Below are 19,183 nucleotides of genomic sequence, written 5' to 3'. Positions count from 1 at the left end.
TGTAGAAACATCTCAAGGACGATCAATGGAAACAAGATGCACCTGAGCTCAATTTCGAGTCTCGTAGCAAAGGGTCTGAATACTTATGTAAATAAGGTATATCTGTTTTTATTTTTAATACATTTGCAAAAAATTATAAAAACACAAATACAAAAAGTTTGCATGGTGACCCTGGATCCTATATCCCTGGAGACTATATGGTACAATATAGCACCGCAGGAAAAATATTGATTGTGTCCATAAAACCAGAGTCCAGTCTGAACTTTTGTATTGTAACTTTAACTCTCTGCTGACTGACTAATTCAGGACTATATCTTAATTACAAAGGAATAAATTAACTATTTTAGCCTACTCTGTTAATTTCCAGTGTAAAATAAAACACCATTCCATACCATACTTGCACTCTTGGCTTGCCTTATAATGGAATGCCACATTTCTACTATTAGCAGGTGATTAGGTGAGAAGCTAACTTCTAAGGGGTGCAACATGCACAGTGACGCTCCTCTGTGTGTAAATATATGGATTTGGAAGCTTCAAGTGCCCCTGAGTAAATTTTGGGCAAATTTCATAGTCACAAATGTACATTTACAAACAAAAAAACACATTTTCTTACCTTACAAAAAGAAATTGAACTGTATTTTAAGACAATTTAATACTAACAAAAAAGCTGTTAGAATAATGAGTGTCCCTTAAGGTCATTGTGTAATGTGATATTGTACCCCCTATCCCAATTGTCCATTGTATATTGTATATTATTTATATATAGTTGTGTTCCCACATGTACTTCCTGTATTGATTTGTTGTTAATAAATAATAATAATAATAAAGTCCTAAGTAGAATGGGCCCGCCTTTTACCGCGATACAACATACAGAAAATTGTGTACGGTGCAATAAATGATAGGACTACGCACACAATAAACACAGTTTACCATTAAAAAACAACATAATGTCTTATAGAAATACTTTTCATTATTCTTTGTATGTTAACTATAATTTTGCAAAAGTTCTATAATTTTCGACCTAATTATTAATGTACTACGTATAGAGGACGCGACTTCTATTCTGCACGATTTCAACAGGTCCGTTACCCGGAAGTACTTAGTTATTTTCTTCCTATTCACAGCGGTAAAATGTATGCGCGACAGTTGGATTTAACAAACAAAACCGTTCATATACCTCACTGAACAAAACACTGTTTGCGTTTTCTATGGCGGTTGTAACGGTTCAATTTGCGTTGTCGACTTGAAACTGGTTAGGGAATGAAGAAAATGTCATGCATGGTACGTTATTCATAATGAAGAGAATGCTAGGGAGATTTCTGTTCGGCAATGCCAGTGTGTTCAGCTAACGAAGTTGAAGAAGTTTCCAATCTTCTGATGGACGGTCAGTGGTAGTAGCTAGCTTTCTCAGGTGGTTAACTCAACAACTGTTGTGGCAATGACTTCTAGAGGTAGAGGAACCCAAAAGTCAAATATAACTGGTGCAAAAATTACTTCACGCAATGTTATATCTTGTTATAAAGTCGGATACACCTGGAACCGAGGTGGAAGACTCAAGGAGTTGAGAATAAGGTGAGAAGTAGCCCCTCAAATAAACCAACTGTCTAGATGCAATTATTCAATCGACCACGACTAGAATTTGAAGACTGTAACGTTAGTCTGTGTTGACTTTTGTTTAATCCCAGCACTAACACACCTGATTAAATTATACTGAACAAAAATATAAACGCAAAATGTAAAGGGTTGGCCCCATGTTTCATGAGCTGAAATAAAAGTTTCCATAAATTTTTCATACACACAAAAAGCTTATTTCTCAAAAATGTTGTGCACAAGTTTGTTTACATCCCTGTTAGTGAATATTTTTCCTTTGCCAAGATAATCCATCCACCTGACAGGAAGCTGTTAAAATGGCATGAATATTACACACCTTGTGTTGGAGACAATAAAAGGCCACTCTAAAATGTGCAGTTTTGTTACACAACACAATGCCACAGATGTTTTGAGGGAGCGTGCAATTGGCATGTTGACTGCAGGAACAACCGGCCTCACAATCGCAGACCATGTGTAACTACACCAGCTCAGGACCTCCACAGCCGGTGTCTTCACCTGCAGGATTGTCTGAGACCAGTCACCTGGGCAGCTGATAAAACTGAGGAGTATTTCTGTCTGACTGGGCCTGGCCTCCCAGTGGATGGGCCTGGCGCCCAAGTGGGTGGGCCTATGCCCGCCCAGGCCCATCAATGGTTGCGCCCCTGCCCGTAAATGTGAAATCCATAAATTAGGGCCTAATGAATTAATTTAAATTTGACTGATTTTCTTATATGAACTGTAACTCACTAAAATCGTTGACATTTTTGCACCGTAAGTTTATATTTTTGTAAAGTATATTTAAGGTATGTTTAGTGCTGGGCTGGAATAAAAGCCTGCACACACAACGCCCTTCCATGACTCGAGTTGTCCATCCCTGAGATTAAACTCTGTCTTCTAGGCACCTTGCACGGAAGTTTCTCAAACTATGGATGCAGAAGACCTTTGGACGTGTTCATCCTTACAAAGCCAGGTGCACTTTCTCAGTCCTGTGGAGGAATAGCCAGATTACATCACTGCTTGAATTTAATGGATTACAATGTCAGATAGTGGGAAAATAACATTGGTAAAGCTCTTGATGCTATGCAGTACTTGACTTGGACTGAAATAGTTGTTGGTACTCATTTTGGGTGGATGTACTGTTTACAATTAGGTGCAGGAGCGCCAAAATACTTTTTAGCTAATATTCTATAAGAGGAAGAGGATCTTAAGCAGTAGAACATTTAAGGTGTTGGTACTCCACTCTGGTGAGCTCCTGCCCAAGTCAAGCACTGATGCTGTGAATATATCCACTGTGTGTAGCCTGAGTTCTCTAACTGGAAGATTATTACCTTCTCCAATCTCTAGGTCTCACCATCGCAGAGTGGTGCTACAGCGGGCTCAGAGGGGCTGGAAGGATGAGTGGTGGACAGCCAGGAGGGAGTGGAGCCTCACAGTGAGGGCAGAGTGCCATTACAGGTCAGTGTCTGTCTCTAACCGCTGCTGCTCAATTGTGGGGTGACGATACATGCCCATCAGTACTTACGGACAAAGTCTGTTGGTTGAAATTACGTTGTTACAACCTTAAAATTTGGTTGTAATGACGTCATTGCAAACAGCTTTGCCTGCTGAGATGTACCATGTGTTCGGAAAGTATTCATACCCCTTGAGTTATTCCACATTTTGTTGTGCTAGACAGAATTCAAAATGGATTTAAAAAAAAACAATTCTCACACATCTACACACAATACCTCCTAATGACAACCTTAAAAATATGTTTAAAAAAAAAAATTTAAATACTGAACTCATTTACATAAATATTCACACCACGAGTCAATACTGTGTAGAAGCACCTTTGGCAGTGATTACAGCTTTGAGTCGTCTTGGGTATGTGTCAGCTTTGCACATCTGGATTTGGGGATTTTATCCCAGTCTTCCTTGCAGATTCTCAAGTTCTGTTAAGGTAGATGGAGTGCGGTGGTGAACAGCAATCGTCATGTCTTTCCACAGATTTTCAATGCAATTCAATTCTGGGCCACTCAAGGACTTTAACATTCTGGTTGTGAAGCCATTCCAGCGTTGCTTTGGCTGCATGCTTGGGGTCATTGTTCTGTTGAAATGTAAATATTTACCCCAGTCTAAGGTCATTTGTACTCTTCAGCAGTTTCTCATCAAGGATGTGCCTGTATTTGGAATTAATTGTTTCCTCTATCTTAAGTCTCACAGTCCCTGCCACTGAAAAGTATCCCCATAGCATGATGCTGCCACCACCATGCTTAACAGTAGGAATGATGTTAGACGGGTGATGGGCTGTGCCTGGTTGTCTCATCAGACCACAGAATATTTTGCCTTATGATCTGAGTCTTTCACGTGCCTTTTTGCAAACTACAGGCGTGCAAGCCCTTCCTTTTTCCTCAGGAGTGGCTCCCGTCTGGCCACGCTCCCATAAAGCCCAGATTGGTGAAGTGCTGTAGAGGCTATTGTCCTTCTAGCAGGTTCTCCCATCTCAGCCAAGGAACTCTGTAGTTATGTCATTGGGTTCTTAGTCACCTCCTTGTCCAAGGTCCTTCTTGCCCGGTTGCTCAGTTTGGATTTACAGCCAGCTCTAGGCAGAGTCTAGGTAGTTCCATATTTTTTAAATTCCCTAACGATGGAAACCACTGTGCGATTGTAAACTTTCAACACTCAAAATGTTTTATACCCGTCACCAGATATGCCTCATCACAATTCTTTCTGGGAGATCTATGGACAGTTCCTTGGACTTCATGGTATAGTTTCTGTTCTGACAACTGTGGTACCTTATATAGTACATGTGTGTTTCTTTCTAAATCATGTCCAAACAATTGAATTGGCCACAGGTTGACTCCTTCACCCGTATATCTCAAGGATGATCAAAGGAAATTGGATCCACTGAGCTCAATTTGGCATGTCATAGAAAAGGGGTGTGAATACTTATGTAAATGAGACATTTCTGTATTTAATTTTCAATAAATTAGCAAACATTTCTATAAACATGTTTTCACTTGGTCATTATGGGGAATTGTGTGTGTATGGGTGAGTTTTTTTTATCCATTTGAATTCAGGCTGTAACACGACACAATGTGGAAAAGGGTAGGGCTGTGGCAGTCATGACATTTGTTCTGATTTAGAATTGCCCATTATCAAAGGGGCAGGGGAAAAAATACATATAATTTGAATGCACTCGAATAGCGAGGCGCTTTCCCACCTGTCCGTTTTGTAGGCTACTTCGGTTTAATAGCGGGAGCATGTGCTTAATATGAGCAGCTGAGAAATATAAGAACACTTATTTCACTCCATGTATCAACCACTGTTTGAGGAGCATGCTCTCGCTGCCTGACAGGTGATACTCCGCCCAAACTCTGTTTGCCATGGGCTCTTCAACCTTGTTCCTGCAGCTACTCAGTGCTTAATTTGGGAAACCAAGTGAAATCTGTTTGGGAACATCATTAGTAACATGTTTTTGCAACAAAACATATTTCACTAAACTGTTGACATCCTGTCTGTACGCTCGAGAAAGAAATAAAGGAGAGAGGATTCTATATTCTGTATAGCTAAAGGTAATGTGTCACCCAATGAATGATGAAAATATAATAAAATCCCTATTACTAGGCTATTCAAAATACAAATTCACTAATTGTAGGCTAACTGTAAGTCGCCCTGCACAATCAATGACCCTTCAGCATCGCCTAGGGCTATACGTTCTCTCCCAGACTCATGGATAGAAATGTTGGAGCGTAGCATAAGGTAACCAGTCCATCCAGTATGCATAATAATTTAGTCCACACTCAAAGGCTAGACCAATTATGTACCAAAGACATCTTAAATCAGTTTTGTTTTATGTTTTTCTGCCATGTGTAATATGTGGTAGGCTATGTATATTGTATAATGGAACAATCATCATTTTTAGTCCGGTTTTTTTCGGGCACATAAGCCTATGCATATGCAAAAGCTCTGATATGCCTATGGGTGTTTTGAATTAATCATTACCTTAGAAAGCGCTGTCCATTTATTTTTGTTAGGCTTTGAAACAACATCCAAAACAACCATGTTTTACACTGTTTCAACCTGTTGTTGAATTTCTTTCTTCAAATTGATCATCATATGTGAGTTTTAAAAGTATGATAGGTCTACTGTTTTGATGAGAAGTGTTTGATGTGATTTTTGATTTAATTTGCATCAATGTTAGAGGGACAATAGAGCCCTGAGTACCAGGCCAATAGGACCTGATCGTCGTTAGCAAGTTGGGTAGTACCAAAGCAAGTCCAGAGTACATAAAAGGAGCTTACCTTGACTCAATAGTCACATGGAATTTTACTGAGGTCATGACTGCCTGTGTGGGACTGCAACCTCCCTAGTCAAGGGGTATGACTACTTTCCGAAGGCGCTGTATGGCAGCCAACAATAGTTTGGCCAATGTGGAAACTGATGAGGCTGTCTTTCCTGTGTTGTAGGTATTATCTGTATAACCAGGTGTTCCATGGCTGGCAGAGGTTTGTGTCTTTACAGAAGGAGGAGAGGAGGATATTCCAAAAAGCAACATGTTTTGGTATGGACTGGCTTGTGTGGTTTTGGTATTAATCTAAGTGAATGTCTCCCTCTGGAAAATGATGGACCCCAGCAGTAGTGGCTGGCAGGGCATGTTAGGAGTCACAGCAGTAATTAGAGTTTCTCCTGTATGCCAGCTGAGAGGTGGTGTCAGCGTGTGGCCTGGGGCAGCTGGGAAGTGTACATCGAGATGAGGAGGATGAAACACAGGATGCAAGAATCTGCTCTTCAGTTCCGGAAACTCACAGCTCTACGGTGAGGCATTATGACTGATAAATGCTATTTTGTTTATTTATTTTGGATTACTTTGAATCCGGAAAAATACACTGACTAAGTCACTCGAAGGTTAGTGAACTTCCGGCATACACAGTCATTGCGTGACTGATTTATATATGATTGACCATTTGAATAAATGTAAGTGAAAGGGGAGGGGGCAACTTGTGTTAATGCTTATGTGTATTTCCCCCAATACAGTTGGATGTGGACTGTGTGGCAGACTGGGCTGCAGAGGAGATATGATGCCTGTGTTATGGAGAACCAAGCACTGCAGCACTGGGCTCTGACGCTACAGGGCAGAGTGAGTAGAGCACATCTTGTACATCCCACACATATCCGTACCATTCCCTAGGTGTTGGTGAATTAAAATGTTACATTTTATTGGACTAACATCTAAGCCGGGGGTGGGGGGGAATTGTTTTAAGATGGTCATACCATAGATCATTTAGCTATTTCATTTGGAATTTTAGGACCCTTTAGGTATCAAAAGAATATGTTAAATTATTTGATAAAATATCAAATTTGGCCTTTATAACTATAGCCCATAGAAACGCATTGAAAAACACATTCATAAATGGCAAAGACAGTCAAAAATTCAATAATAAGAAACAAGGTTTTGAAGGGTCCATCCTATATCTAGGCGATATAAGAAAGCTAAGGCAATATTAGTTTTTTTGACACATATTTAACCCTTTTATTTTTGTTGGCACAAAACTCAAATCTCCATACTTCCATTCATTTGTATGGGTTACCTTCAGACAAGTCACGTGGAGGTCGTAGAGCAAAATGGAGAACGCCATCGTTAGAGTCTCTGCTTTCCATAGAGTGGTCCAATTACTTTCTTGGCCAAACTATTTTCGTGAGAAGACCGATTTTCAGGATGTCTCATGGTCTGACAAACACCGCTGTAGCTCGGCCACCTTCCAACACAGATGCGGAAGGCCGACAGAGGCCTTGAGGATTGAGATGCAGCCCATGCAAAAACAGTTTGCAGTTTAAACTGACGGATTTTGATGGGGATTTTTTCAATTAAATTACTTAGATTGACGCATGGGTGCGTCAACAGACTTAAGGATTTGAACATGTATGTTTGTTGTGTCTTAGGCATGGCTTCAGTGGAGAGAAGTGTACATGCTCACCTGTAGTTGGAGAGAGAGGGAGTCCAAGGCTTCACTGCACTACATACATGGAATGCAAAGAAAGGCGCTCTGTGGCTGGATCAGCTATGTTCACCTCCGCCAAACTAAGAGGAAACCACAAGGTACCATCTTCTGTTAATCTGTTTATCATATGTACTGTTGGTCTTCTGTCACAATCATTGGACATTTTGGTCTAGGATTAAACTCAAATTTTTTCAGAAACATACTGTATATTGACAAATTTTGATCATTTTAGATGGTCTCAAAAACAAACACCAAACTCTCAAATCCTCTAGAACTTCCAGTGAAAAACACTACTTCTGTTGTCATTATCCTTCTTATATAATTGTTTACCTCCTGTGTTTCAGATGTTGCGGTGCGAGCCTGGCAACTCCAGTTGGTCAGGAGGTATTGGTTTGTGTGGAAAAGTGGACTACAGAACAGACAGAGAGAGGTGGACAGAGGGCAGGCTTCTTATAGACTGGCACAACGCAGCACACAGCGCAGGGCACTGGAGCACTGGAGACACTGTATCCTACTACACACACACTCATTGTAAAACACCAGGGCCTGGTGTGGAGTCACACACTACAACTTTTCTCATCTACTGCAACATCATACTTCTCTGAATTTATTTGAACATTTCCTGAGCTCCTGTGCAGACAGGAGGATGTGCATGCAGGAGTCTGAAAGAGACCAGGCTGCAAGTCAACACCAACACCGCCATCTACTGGTAAGATGGAGGAGCACTGATCTGATGAATGTTTATGGACATCCATAGAGACTGGTTACTGTACCATAAAGCAGTGTTTCCCAACCCTGGTCCTCCAGTACTCCCAACAGTACACAGTTTCATTCAACTCATTGAGGGCTTGATGATTAGTTGACAAGTTGAATCAGATGTGCATGTCCAGGGCTACAATAAAAATATGTACTGTTGGGGGTACTTGAGAACTGGAGTTGGGAACCACTGCCATAGAGTATTCCTTAATTATCTCACTCCAACTTGTTCTGTCTACTACAGGACACTGGATTGAGAAGTCTGACCCTCAATGTCACTCGGAGCAAAACTTATCGTCTCAACAAGAACATCGCTGTCCAGCATCATCATCACACTGTAACTGTTATTATACTGTAGCTAATATCCATGAAGCCACCCAGCATTAGTATCATTACAATTGTTCTAACAGTACAGAGTAAGTATGACACCCAATTCATGTTTTTCAAACAACATTTCTGCGTGTGTTTTCTGTAGGTAACATGCAGATATTGGAGACTCTGGCAGCAACGTCTTGAGGAAGCTGAAGATCAGGGACTTCAGATGCAGATGCAGATGGCACTGACCCACCACAGGTACACACACACACACACATACACAGACACACACATACACACACAGACATACATACACACACACATACACACATTTATGAATTGATGATACACTTTCTCATATTAGTAATGCTATTTCTATGATACATGTTTTTCTGATCTCATTAATGCCATCTTTTGACAGCACTTCACTGCAGAGCAATTGCTTGTGCCACTGGAGAGAGCAGCTTGTTGAACACAGACACATGCAGGTACACCCACCCGTACACATGTGCACACACACACACACTCTTACATTTCACTCATTGGCATTGTGTGGACTGTGTGTGGTTTTAGGGGCTGGAGCGTCGTGCTGAGGCCTGGTTTGCTGACCACATCTTTCCACAGTGTCTTGACTCATGGGTTGAGTTTACCTGCCAGAGGAGACAGCATAGGGAGAGGACAGAGATTGCACAACTCCATAATAAGTGAGTTCCATCCTGTTTCTGACCTAGTGGTGATCTAGGATAAGGTGTCACTTGTCTGATCCTAGATCAGCACTACTACTATAAGATGCTTTGTGGACGATTTAGACTTAGGAAATATATGCCTTTTTACGCATTTTGGTATTCATACTTATGCACATGTGTAACAAGGTTTGTGGGTGTTGCTCTCTTGCACGTATTGAATACATTTAAATCAACCCTAGACAACTCACACTGGGTGGCATACCAATTTGATTAGGGAGTGTTTCTTCAATTGGTTTTTCTGTTCATTTCTCTAAAGCAATCCCTTTTTATACTGGTACCTTTCATTTGAATTTGATTGGCACAACATTAGGATGCGTTCAGAATGGAGATCAATGAAAGATAGTTATAAGAACATGTGCATATTTATCTCAGTTTTAGAACACAATATGTATGATTAAGGAGGTTTTTATGGACCCTAGGCTACTTAATGGAAAAATAGGGTTTGGAGAGCCTTCAGGCACGAAATAAAAAAATGCCACATTCAGTTCTTCAACCCATGGTAATGTTGGAAGATGAATGTACATAGAATTATAATAGGGAGAACAGTGTACAGTAGTAGTATACCCTGGCCTGTTGCCCGCGCTGACCATGGAACTGTGTGATGACACGGCCAAGCATTGCACCATGCGTCAGGTTCAAACTGTTATGGCTTGGTCTGTGCTCCATAATGATTTAATTAGCCAACATTTTTTTAACTTTAAATATGATCAACTATTATTAGTGTTCGTCAGCAACAATCACACGGACGTGGCAGTGTTTACAGAGGAAGCAAATAAGGTAAATTAAACAATGTAATGAAATGTAATGATACGAACTGTACCAACTGAAGGGGACTAACAGTAAATCGGCAGTTGAATATGTGTAGCCAACTGACGATCGATACTGATAGTGGCTAATATTTAACATGATAGAACAGTAGGAAATAGAAAGTTGGGGCATATAATTAAAACATTAGAGAGTGCGACTGTCATTGTGCAATGCTTAGGCCATACTATTGAAATTGTGCATAAAGTCACAGCATTTTATACTTCACTGTGGGAAAGGGGCGGAAATGCCTGTCATGTTATTATACTTTTCAGTTTTCTTCCATGACTGGTTTCACATTAGTCTCCAGCTATCAGAAGGAAAAATCCTCAAACAATTGCTATTTGTATGTACAATCCCCTTCCCAAACATATTACTCATTTACCTAGCTCTTATCAATAGTGATGGGGGAAAACATTTAAACAGTTCTATATCTTGATATATATTCATTTTTTTGTTGGTGGTTGCTGTAGCTAGCGCTAATCAGCTGTACCAGCTCTAAAACTCTGGTATTTTCCATCCTATAGCTTGTTCTCCATCTTCTTTTTAAATATTGAGCCAACATGTTTTCAGAACCTTTATTCCCATGACTGATGATAACTCATTTTTTTATGCTCTCTCTTGTGCCTCTGCAGAAACATACAGAGCAATATGTTTGGAGCATCAACTCGCAATAAAATCGCAGTATCAAATCACAATACATATAGAATTGTGAAAATAGGCACACATATTCTATGGGCACCTACGTATCTATAGCTCTTATTAATTCATAAATTACAGTGCATGGAGAATTCTGTTATTTCTGTCTGACAAAGGAATGTAGGCCTAGATGTTTTTCCACTTGGAACAGACAGGTTCGCTCGGCCTAGGGCTGTTGCGGTGACCATATTACCACCACACAGGCAGTCATGAGTCATGGCCCCAGTAAAATTCCATGTGACCACTGTGTCACGGTAATCTCCTTTAATGCGCTCTGGACATGCTTTGGTAGTACCCAACTTGCTAACTACCACGAGGTCCTAATGGCCTGGTACTCAGGGCTCTATTGTCCCGTCATCAGGTCCAAATGGCCTGGTACTCAAGGCTCTATTGTCCCTCCATCAGGTCCTAATGGCCTGGTACTCAGGGCTCTATTGTCCCTCCATCAGGTCCTAATGGCCTGGTACTCAGGGCTCTATTGTCCCGTCATCAGGTCCAAATGGCCTGGTACTCAAGGCTCTATTGTCCCTCCATCAGGTCCTACTGGCCTGGTACTCAGGGCTCTATTGTCCCTCCATCAGGTCCTAATGGCCTGGTACTCAGGGCTCTATTGTCCCTCCATCAGGTCCTAATGGCCTGGTACTCAGGGCTCTACTGTCCCTCCATCAGGTCCTAATGGCCTGCTACTCAGGGTTCTATTATCGCTCCATCAGGTCCTAATGTCCTGATACTCAGGGCTCTATTGTCCCTCCATCAGGTCCTAATGGCCTGGTACTCAGGGCTCTACTGTCCCTCCATCAGGTCCTAATGGCCTGCTACTCAGGGTTCTATTATCACTCCATCAGGTCCTAATGTCCTGATACTCAGGGCTCAATTGTCCCTCCATCAGGTCCTAATGAACTGGTACTCAGGGCTCCTAATGTCCTGATACTCAGGGCTCAATTGTCCCTCCATCAGGTCCTAATGAACTGGTACTCAGGGCTCCTAATGTCCTGATACTCAGGGCTCAATTGTCCCTCCATCAGGTCCTAATGAACTGGTACTCAGGGCTCTATAGTCCCTCCATCAGGTCCTAATGGACTGGTCTCAGGGCTCTATAGTCCCTCCATCAGGTCCTAATGGACTGGTACTCATGGCTCTATTGTCCCTCCATCAGGTCCTAATGGACTGATACTCAGGGCTCAATTGTCCCTCCATCATCCCACTCTAACCCTCTGTAGGCAGCATCAGTACACTTGGGCCTTCTATACCTGGTGGGGACGTTCAGAGGAGAGGAAGGAGCAGAGACTGGCTGAGAGGATGGTAAAATACACAGTCACAATACACGCACACAAAAATACCACTCAAAGATATACATACAACACACCGTCATGGTACAGACAAATAACCGAAGAGGGCCCACCTGTCTTGCCCTTTAGGCCTTGCTGCATGAGGAGAGGTCGTGTTTGATGAGAGCCTGGGACCACTGGCAGCAGAGGGCGAGGCAACAACAGGAGGAGAGGGAGAAGCAGAGAGCTTCTGACACACTGTACCGCCGTACTCTAGTCCACAACACACTCAGCCAGTGGAAGGACAATGTCACTGTGATCCGGGACAGGTACTATACCACTGGCAGTTCACTGAAATATCAGTGAGGATCACAATGATATCTTACAACTTTTATTGTATTTGACTTTAATGACCTGATGCTGACTGTTTGGGACCACCCTGTTCAGAAAGAAGTAGACAAGTGTGAGGTTATTCTTCTTTTTTCTTTTTTTTGTGGGCCCATCCCCCACCCCCCTCCGGAGGACAAAGGTCTTTTTTTTTTTTACAGCTATTTTTTTTTTTTACATATACATTATTCATATATTTTACATGCATGGTACTTTTATACACAGAATTACATGACAGAAATATCGTTTGATATACACAATTAAAGGTACTCCGACATATACGGTATACATGATATAGGATGTTTTCAGTCCTAACTATTACAGATTCTTAACAGGAGATTATTCTTAACTGGATTTGATTGACAAATTAATACCCTTTGAGGTTTTGCCTTAATCCTTCATGTATGTATGTGTGTTTGGTTTGAATATTTGTGTTTTTTCGTATGCATCTCATAAGGCGAAAACGAGAGGAGCAGGCAGGTCGACATGGTGATGTGCGTTGTGTGAGACGCGCCCTGAGTGGCTGGAGTGAGGTACAGTATTTTGCCATACATAATCTACCATTAGCCATGCTGTAATGTTTGGTTTGTCCAGAGTAATTATCCCACATTGTGTCTGTCTGTCTCTGTCTGTCTGATGTGTCAGTATGTCCAGCACAGAACAGAGAAGAACAGCAGGCTGGATCAGATGGACAGTTACTATGAACACAGACTTCTCAAACACACTTTACAGACCTGGAAGGTACAACAGACCTCACATTAACTGTAATAAATGACACAAGTCTACACTTATATTGGTGTGCTTTGTAAACTGGCACAGCAACATTTAATTTGGTCATCATGCATCTTCTGACCTGCTTGGTGCACACGGAATGGGCTCCGCTTTGTTGGTTTGTGTGTGTCCTGTGGTACGTGCTGTAATCTCTTTGCCTATCACCCGTAGGAGCATCACCTCCGAAGACAGCAGGTCTATGAGCATGTAGAGGAGCTCTACAGTCAACATCAGAAACACTTCCTCAGGTATCAACCTAAATAGAGTCACAGTCTCTAACTATACCTCTTTATCCACGATCTCTTACTTGTAATTTTGATTTTGCAATATTTCTAACTGACATTTGTATTATGTGTTCCCAGGAGGATTCTGCGTGTGTGGAAGGAGAATGTAGCCCTGTTGGCAGCAGCCAGCAGCAGAGAGAAGAGAGCAGAGAACCACTACCAGCACTGCGTTCAGGTTAAGGTATTGGAGCTGCTGTAAGACCTATCTACTGCTTCATATGTTACCAAGACTGATTCCGTGGCTATAACTACTGCTCACCCACAAATGTGCCTAATTTATTTTCCTACAGATGCTGTTGGGATGGAGGAAAGCCACATCTTGTGCAGTGTCAAACCGTCACCAGCAGAGAGAGGCAGTGAGCAAGGCTCAGACTCACATGGATAAAGGTAGAGAAATACTTTACTATGGCTCCAATTCTTAGTGAAGCAGATGGAATCAAATTGCTCCTTATGCTATTTTCTGTTAGATCACTCTCCCGGCACATTGAATAAAGCCTCCGTTGACATGTGAAGTCTATTGCCATAATTTTTTGTGTCTCAGTGCGGCAGGAGGCGACTTTCAGGAGATGGAGGGAGCGAAGCAGAGAGGTTGTGGAGGACAGTATAGGCATGGAGAAAGCCATAAGGCTCCACCACCACTTTCTTCTCTGCAGAACATTCAGATCATGGACTATGTACCTGCAGCATCAGCAGAGCTACAAGGTAGATGGATACTGCATTTGGGCCTGTGTTTGAGTCTGCAGTGTGCTATTTGATACATTTTGATCCTAGGTAGGTTTGTGTTAGTATTGTGTTGTTTATGTGGTCCCTCTCTAGGTGATGAAAGGGAGAGGCCACTTGCTGCTGAGACAGAAGACATGCCAGCTCTTCTTTGCACACTGGAAAATTGTGGTGAACTTATTGCTGTTTTAACATGAATTCCTGTTTTAACATGCTTATTTCAAATATTAAAGGCCTCCTTGATAAGATTTGCATGAACTTTTGTTCAAATCACTTTTAAATACATTGATGGAATTGAAAAAAAGTATTTTCTGATGTTTACGGTCTTAAAGAAAGGCCAGATTATTATATTATATAAACATTCAATGGTAAGTCTGTAAGCCTCTGTCTTGGTGGACTCCTGGCTGTTATCTAAGTGTGCTGTTCTCCTCTGGTCCTGGCCTGCACAGCTGCAGCACAGAAGGACAGAGGCTGAGCAGACAGAACTGGCCCTCTGGCATTGGTCCCTCAGTCTGCAGGCCAAGGTAATACCTGGACACACATACTTCACTGGCAGCTGGTCTTCAGCCCAACTTAAAACACAGGAGATATTATCCCTCTCTCTCTCTCTCTCTGTTTGTCTGTAGTGGAGGAATTCTGTCTCCTGCATGACTACTGTTGACCCTGTGGATGTATAGCCTGGGTCCCGATCTTTTTGTGCTGTCTTGCCAATGACCATTGGAGTTAGCAAGACCGCACAATCAGATCTGTGACCAGGCTGGCGCGTGTAAAGTCCTCATTGATGATATCCAGGCCACAGCTAGAATAAAGGAAATTGAAGTGAAAACATACAGTAGACTCTATAGACATAATGAATGAGTGGGGGTGAATAGTGGAAACATATAGAAGAGTGAAGACTCATCAGACATACTGAATGAGATGTCTGATCCCTTGGTGTGTTCTGATCTAGGTGCTGGAGGCCTGGAGGCTGTGGGTCACAGAGCAGGACAGAAAGCAGGAAAGGCTGGCCCAGGCTGCCCAGTTCTATAGAGATCAGCTGCTGAGGGAAGGAGTGGCCCACGTCCTCACACACGCCGCTCACATGGGCAGCTTCAGCACCAACATAGCACTGCACAGCCAGGAGCAGGTGTGTGTGTGAGCACTTGCTGTGTTTGATTATCTGATAGTATGTCTGCCTGCCTGTCTGTGTGTCTCTGTGTGGCACTGGATCAAGCCCGTCTTGCCTGTGATCTACAGAGCTTGCGGCGTCTCCAGAGGGTGGTGCTGCGTTGTGCCATGCAGTGGAAACAGCGAGCCCTGAGTGGACCACACAGGGCGAGACCGCCTAGAGCGATAGCAGTGCCCCCCAAGAGTGTGACCTTCTGTTTACCCAGCCCTGACCCAGAGTGCCGCACCCACAGCCGTACACAGACCCAGAGTGGCATAGTGGAGCAGAGAGCAGGAGACGGCATCATCAACCACCTGTAAGTGGGCACAGTTACTATGCAAACATCAGGCCCTAAACATTATGGGAGGGTTTTCCAGATACCAATTAAGAGTTCTGGACTAAAAAGAATGCTCAATGGAGAATCCCCATACAAATCACTTTTTTTTGTCCAGAACAAGGCTTAATGTGTGGCTGGGAAACTATGTCTCTAATTCTTATGCTCAGTCTTACAGCAGCTCTATAACTGTGTGCAGGGTGGCGGTGCGTGCTTCTAGACTGCAGCCACGGCGGCCTAGAGATCTGCTTGACTCCCCGGTCAAAGAGCTGCTCCCACCTACAGCTCCTCTACATAAAAAACCCAGTCCTCTTCCACATCAAACCAAGGTCCCAGTGACAGCGAACCTTTACCCTACTACAGCCTCCCTCCCCATCTCTCCCATACGCGCACACCCAGCTCCCCATCTCAGTTTCCCAATGGCCCCACATCATGGATCACTAGGCCAGGACTTACTCCTGCCCCCTTCCTCATTCATGGCCACCCACACTCAAACTAAGGTAAGTTACTGTATTCCAAAAACACATGTAAAGTCATTTTACTGTGTGTTTTCAATGAGATTTCTTTATAGAATATTTGTTTTTTAGGTGAGGCAGCCTAGTGGCTCATGGGAAAGTGACTCCTTACTACTGCCCCCCAATGAGTTCTCCACCCTCCATCAACAGCCAGAGTCTGATGGAGAAGATGTGTTAACTGAGGAGGAGAATGTGGATCCCACTTTAGCCTGGACCAGAGAGCTGCTCAACATCCGTCTGGACATGCAGCGCTTCCAACAGGACCGCAAGCTACTTCAGTAAGGACTCACAGCTCTGTGATGAACATTTCTGATAGATCTCATTTATACATTCTGATGGATTTATGTGTATGTGTAGGGCGTGGCGAAAACTTGAAGAAGTGTTGAGAAGTTGGCTGCAGACAAGTGGAAGTGAGGGAGAAACTGAGGAGAGTAACACTATCCGCAAAGAGTTGGAGCAGGTAAGATTTGAAGGGAAGACGCTGCGATCATTGGTACAGTATATGCAAGGGCCACAAGGTTTCCACTAGTTACCACAACCACAATGTCAAAATTGGCTATATTGTAAAAATTCATTTAAAAAAATTAGCTTTTTGGTATTAAGTTAAGGTTAGTCATATGGTTAGCAGTGGTATTAAGGTTAGGTTTAAAATCACATTTTAAGAAGATACATTTTAGAAATAGGCTGGGTTCATTACTTTGTGGCTGTGGTAACTAGTGACGACCAGGCCACAATGGCAGAGCAAATAAGGATTTATAAACAAAAATAATTGTAGTTTTACCGGCTGTTCACCAGTCCTTGAAGAAAACAAGAAGCAATATTTTATTAACATGTTTCCTATCCACTTTTTGATGAATAACTAAATGGATGGCTTTGATTTAGCACGCATTCCTATGGAGGTATCATTTCATTTGAGCCATAAATCTTCAGCTATGAAAACAAGAACATTCAAAAGTTACAACAGGTCAAGCACAATAACCATGCCATATCATGCAACAATTGTTCCTGTTATTTTGTATTCATTCCAGATTAATTTCATGCTCTTTGTGTTGTCATTTACAGCTGGAGGAGCGTATTGGCAGACTGTCAGCTGAGCTGGCAGAGCAGAAGCCTGTGATGATCCTCCACGCTGCCAGGATCCACAGGATAGAGAGTGTTCTCCTCCAAAGCAGCACGGCCACAGGACAGGGTCTGGAACAGGCCATTCTCAGTAGGCCTCCAGAGCTACTGCTCATCACTCCACACTAGGTGGCAGGACCAGGGCCGTCCCAGTGCCATGGGTCAGGAGGAGGAGAACCATAGACCTATATAAAGGAGCACAAGGACTTCTGATGAGACTATACCTGTCCATATTTTTTACATGTCATTCTCTACTGGTTGTTTTTATAGTATAAAACCATAAGAACAGAATTATTCTAAATAGATTTAAGATTTATGGAAATTCTTCAATTGTAGCTTTTGAATTTATTATCCTAATCTTGGTGAAAATCGGTTTGACTAAAACAGAAAGAATGGCATGGCAAGACAGCTGTGTAAGATTTATGTTTGACTTGACTATGCTGTAATGGCCTTTATTTTACTGTATACTGTAAATTACATTATATGTTAGTGTGTTTTTACATTATTTAATAAAATACTGCCTTCAGAAAGTATTCACACCCCTTGACTTTTTCCACATTTTGTTGCGTTACAAAGTGGGATTTTTGCAGCGATTACAGCTGTGAGTCTTTCTGGGTATGTCTCTAAGAGCTTTCCACACCTGGATTGGGCAACATCTTCCCATGATTTTAAAAATTTTCTTTCACCTTTATTTAACCAGGTAAGCTAGTTGAGAACAAGTTCTCATTTACAACTGCGACCTGGCCAAGATAAAGCAAAGCAGTGCAACACAAACAACAACAGAGTTGCACATGAAATGAACAAGCGTACAGTCAATAACACAATAGAAACAAAAGAAAGTCTATACACAGTGTGTGCAAATGGTGTGAGGAGGTAAGGCAATAAATAGGCCATAGTAGCGAAGTAATTACAATTGAGCAAATTAACACTGGAGTGATAGATGAGCAGATGATGATGTGCAAGTAGAAATACTGGTGTGCAAAAGAGCAGAAAAATAAATAAAAACAGTATGGGATGAGGTAGGTAGATTGGGTGGGCTTTTTACAGATGGGCTATGTACAGCTGCAGTGATTGGTTAGCTGCTCAGATAGCTAATGTTTAAAGTTAGTGAGGCAAATATAAATCTCCAGCTTCAGCGATTTTTGCAATTCGTTCCAGTCATTGGCAGCAGAGAACTGGAAGGAAAGGTGACCAAAGGAGGTGTTGGCTTTGGGGATGACCAGTGAGATATACCTGCTGGAGCACGTGCTACGGGTGGGTGTTGTTATCGTGACCAGTGAGCTGAGGTAAGGCGGAGCTTTATCTAGCATAGACTTAAACATAACACTTTGTATTCAGGACAAAAAGTAAATTGCTTTTTCAAATGTTTTGTAGTAATACTTTAGTGCCTTGATGCAAACAGGATGCATGTTTTGGAATATTTTTATTCTGTTCAAGCTTCCTTTTCACTCTATCAATTAGGTTATTATTGCGGAGTAACTACAATGTTGATCCATCCTCAGTTTTCCCCTATCACAACCATTAAACTCTGGAATTATTTTAAAGTCACCATTGGTCTCATGGTGAATTCCCTGAGCAGTTTTCTTCCTCTCCGGCAACTGAGTTCAGAATGTCACCTGTATCTTTTGTAGTGACTGGTTGAACTGATTAATCGGAATGGCCGATTAATTAGGGCCGATTTCATGTTTTCATAACAATCGTAAATCTGTGTTTTTGGACACTGATTTGGCCATTTCTTTTTTTTTTA

General features: G+C 42.1%; 1 protein-coding gene and 1 long non-coding RNA gene across 4 annotated transcripts; one reads left to right on the top strand and one right to left on the bottom strand.

Annotated features, from left to right (window-relative positions):
- The first annotated feature begins 1,189 nt into the window (after nt 1-1,189).
- On the top strand, nt 1,190-17,975 carry LOC139413682 (SFI1 centrin binding protein). Of its 3 annotated transcripts, XM_071161345.1 has the most exons (30): nt 1,190-1,281; nt 1,524-1,572; nt 2,489-2,560; nt 2,935-3,045; nt 6,039-6,133; nt 6,270-6,387; nt 6,607-6,709; nt 7,513-7,669; nt 7,916-8,077; nt 8,210-8,280; nt 8,572-8,664; nt 8,803-8,900; nt 9,064-9,130; nt 9,216-9,346; nt 12,112-12,193; nt 12,310-12,488; nt 13,004-13,079; nt 13,192-13,287; nt 13,489-13,565; nt 13,680-13,782; nt 13,892-13,988; nt 14,143-14,303; nt 14,418-14,492; nt 14,771-14,845; nt 15,271-15,447; nt 15,558-15,784; nt 16,002-16,302; nt 16,390-16,595; nt 16,675-16,777; nt 17,380-17,975. In XM_071161345.1, the coding sequence occupies exons 1-30, from the start codon at nt 1,275-1,277 to the stop codon at nt 17,563-17,565; spliced, it is 3,555 nt and encodes a 1,184-aa protein (XP_071017446.1). In that variant the 5' UTR covers nt 1,190-1,274; the 3' UTR covers nt 17,566-17,975. The 3 variants fall into 3 exon arrangements, with proteins under 3 accessions (XP_071017446.1, XP_071017445.1, XP_071017444.1); XM_071161344.1 differs by having other exon boundaries at nt 1,215-1,572; nt 13,201-13,287; XM_071161343.1 differs by having other exon boundaries at nt 1,215-1,572.
- LOC139413683 (uncharacterized) lies at nt 8,758-12,413 on the bottom strand. The gene is made up of 3 exons (XR_011634820.1): nt 12,294-12,413; nt 9,175-9,292; nt 8,758-8,886 (listed from the first exon to the last, which is right to left on the bottom strand). It is a non-coding gene; the product is annotated as an uncharacterized lncRNA (long non-coding RNA).
- Nucleotides 17,976-19,183: the final 1,208 nt, after the last annotated feature.

The sequence above is a fragment of the Oncorhynchus clarkii genome, chromosome 7 (assembly GCF_045791955.1).
Source record: "Oncorhynchus clarkii lewisi isolate Uvic-CL-2024 chromosome 7, UVic_Ocla_1.0, whole genome shotgun sequence".
NCBI lineage: Eukaryota > Metazoa > Chordata > Actinopteri > Salmoniformes > Salmonidae > Oncorhynchus > Oncorhynchus clarkii.
Note: the sequence above shows the minus strand (reverse complement) of the source record. Positions and strands in the feature narration are given on the sequence as shown.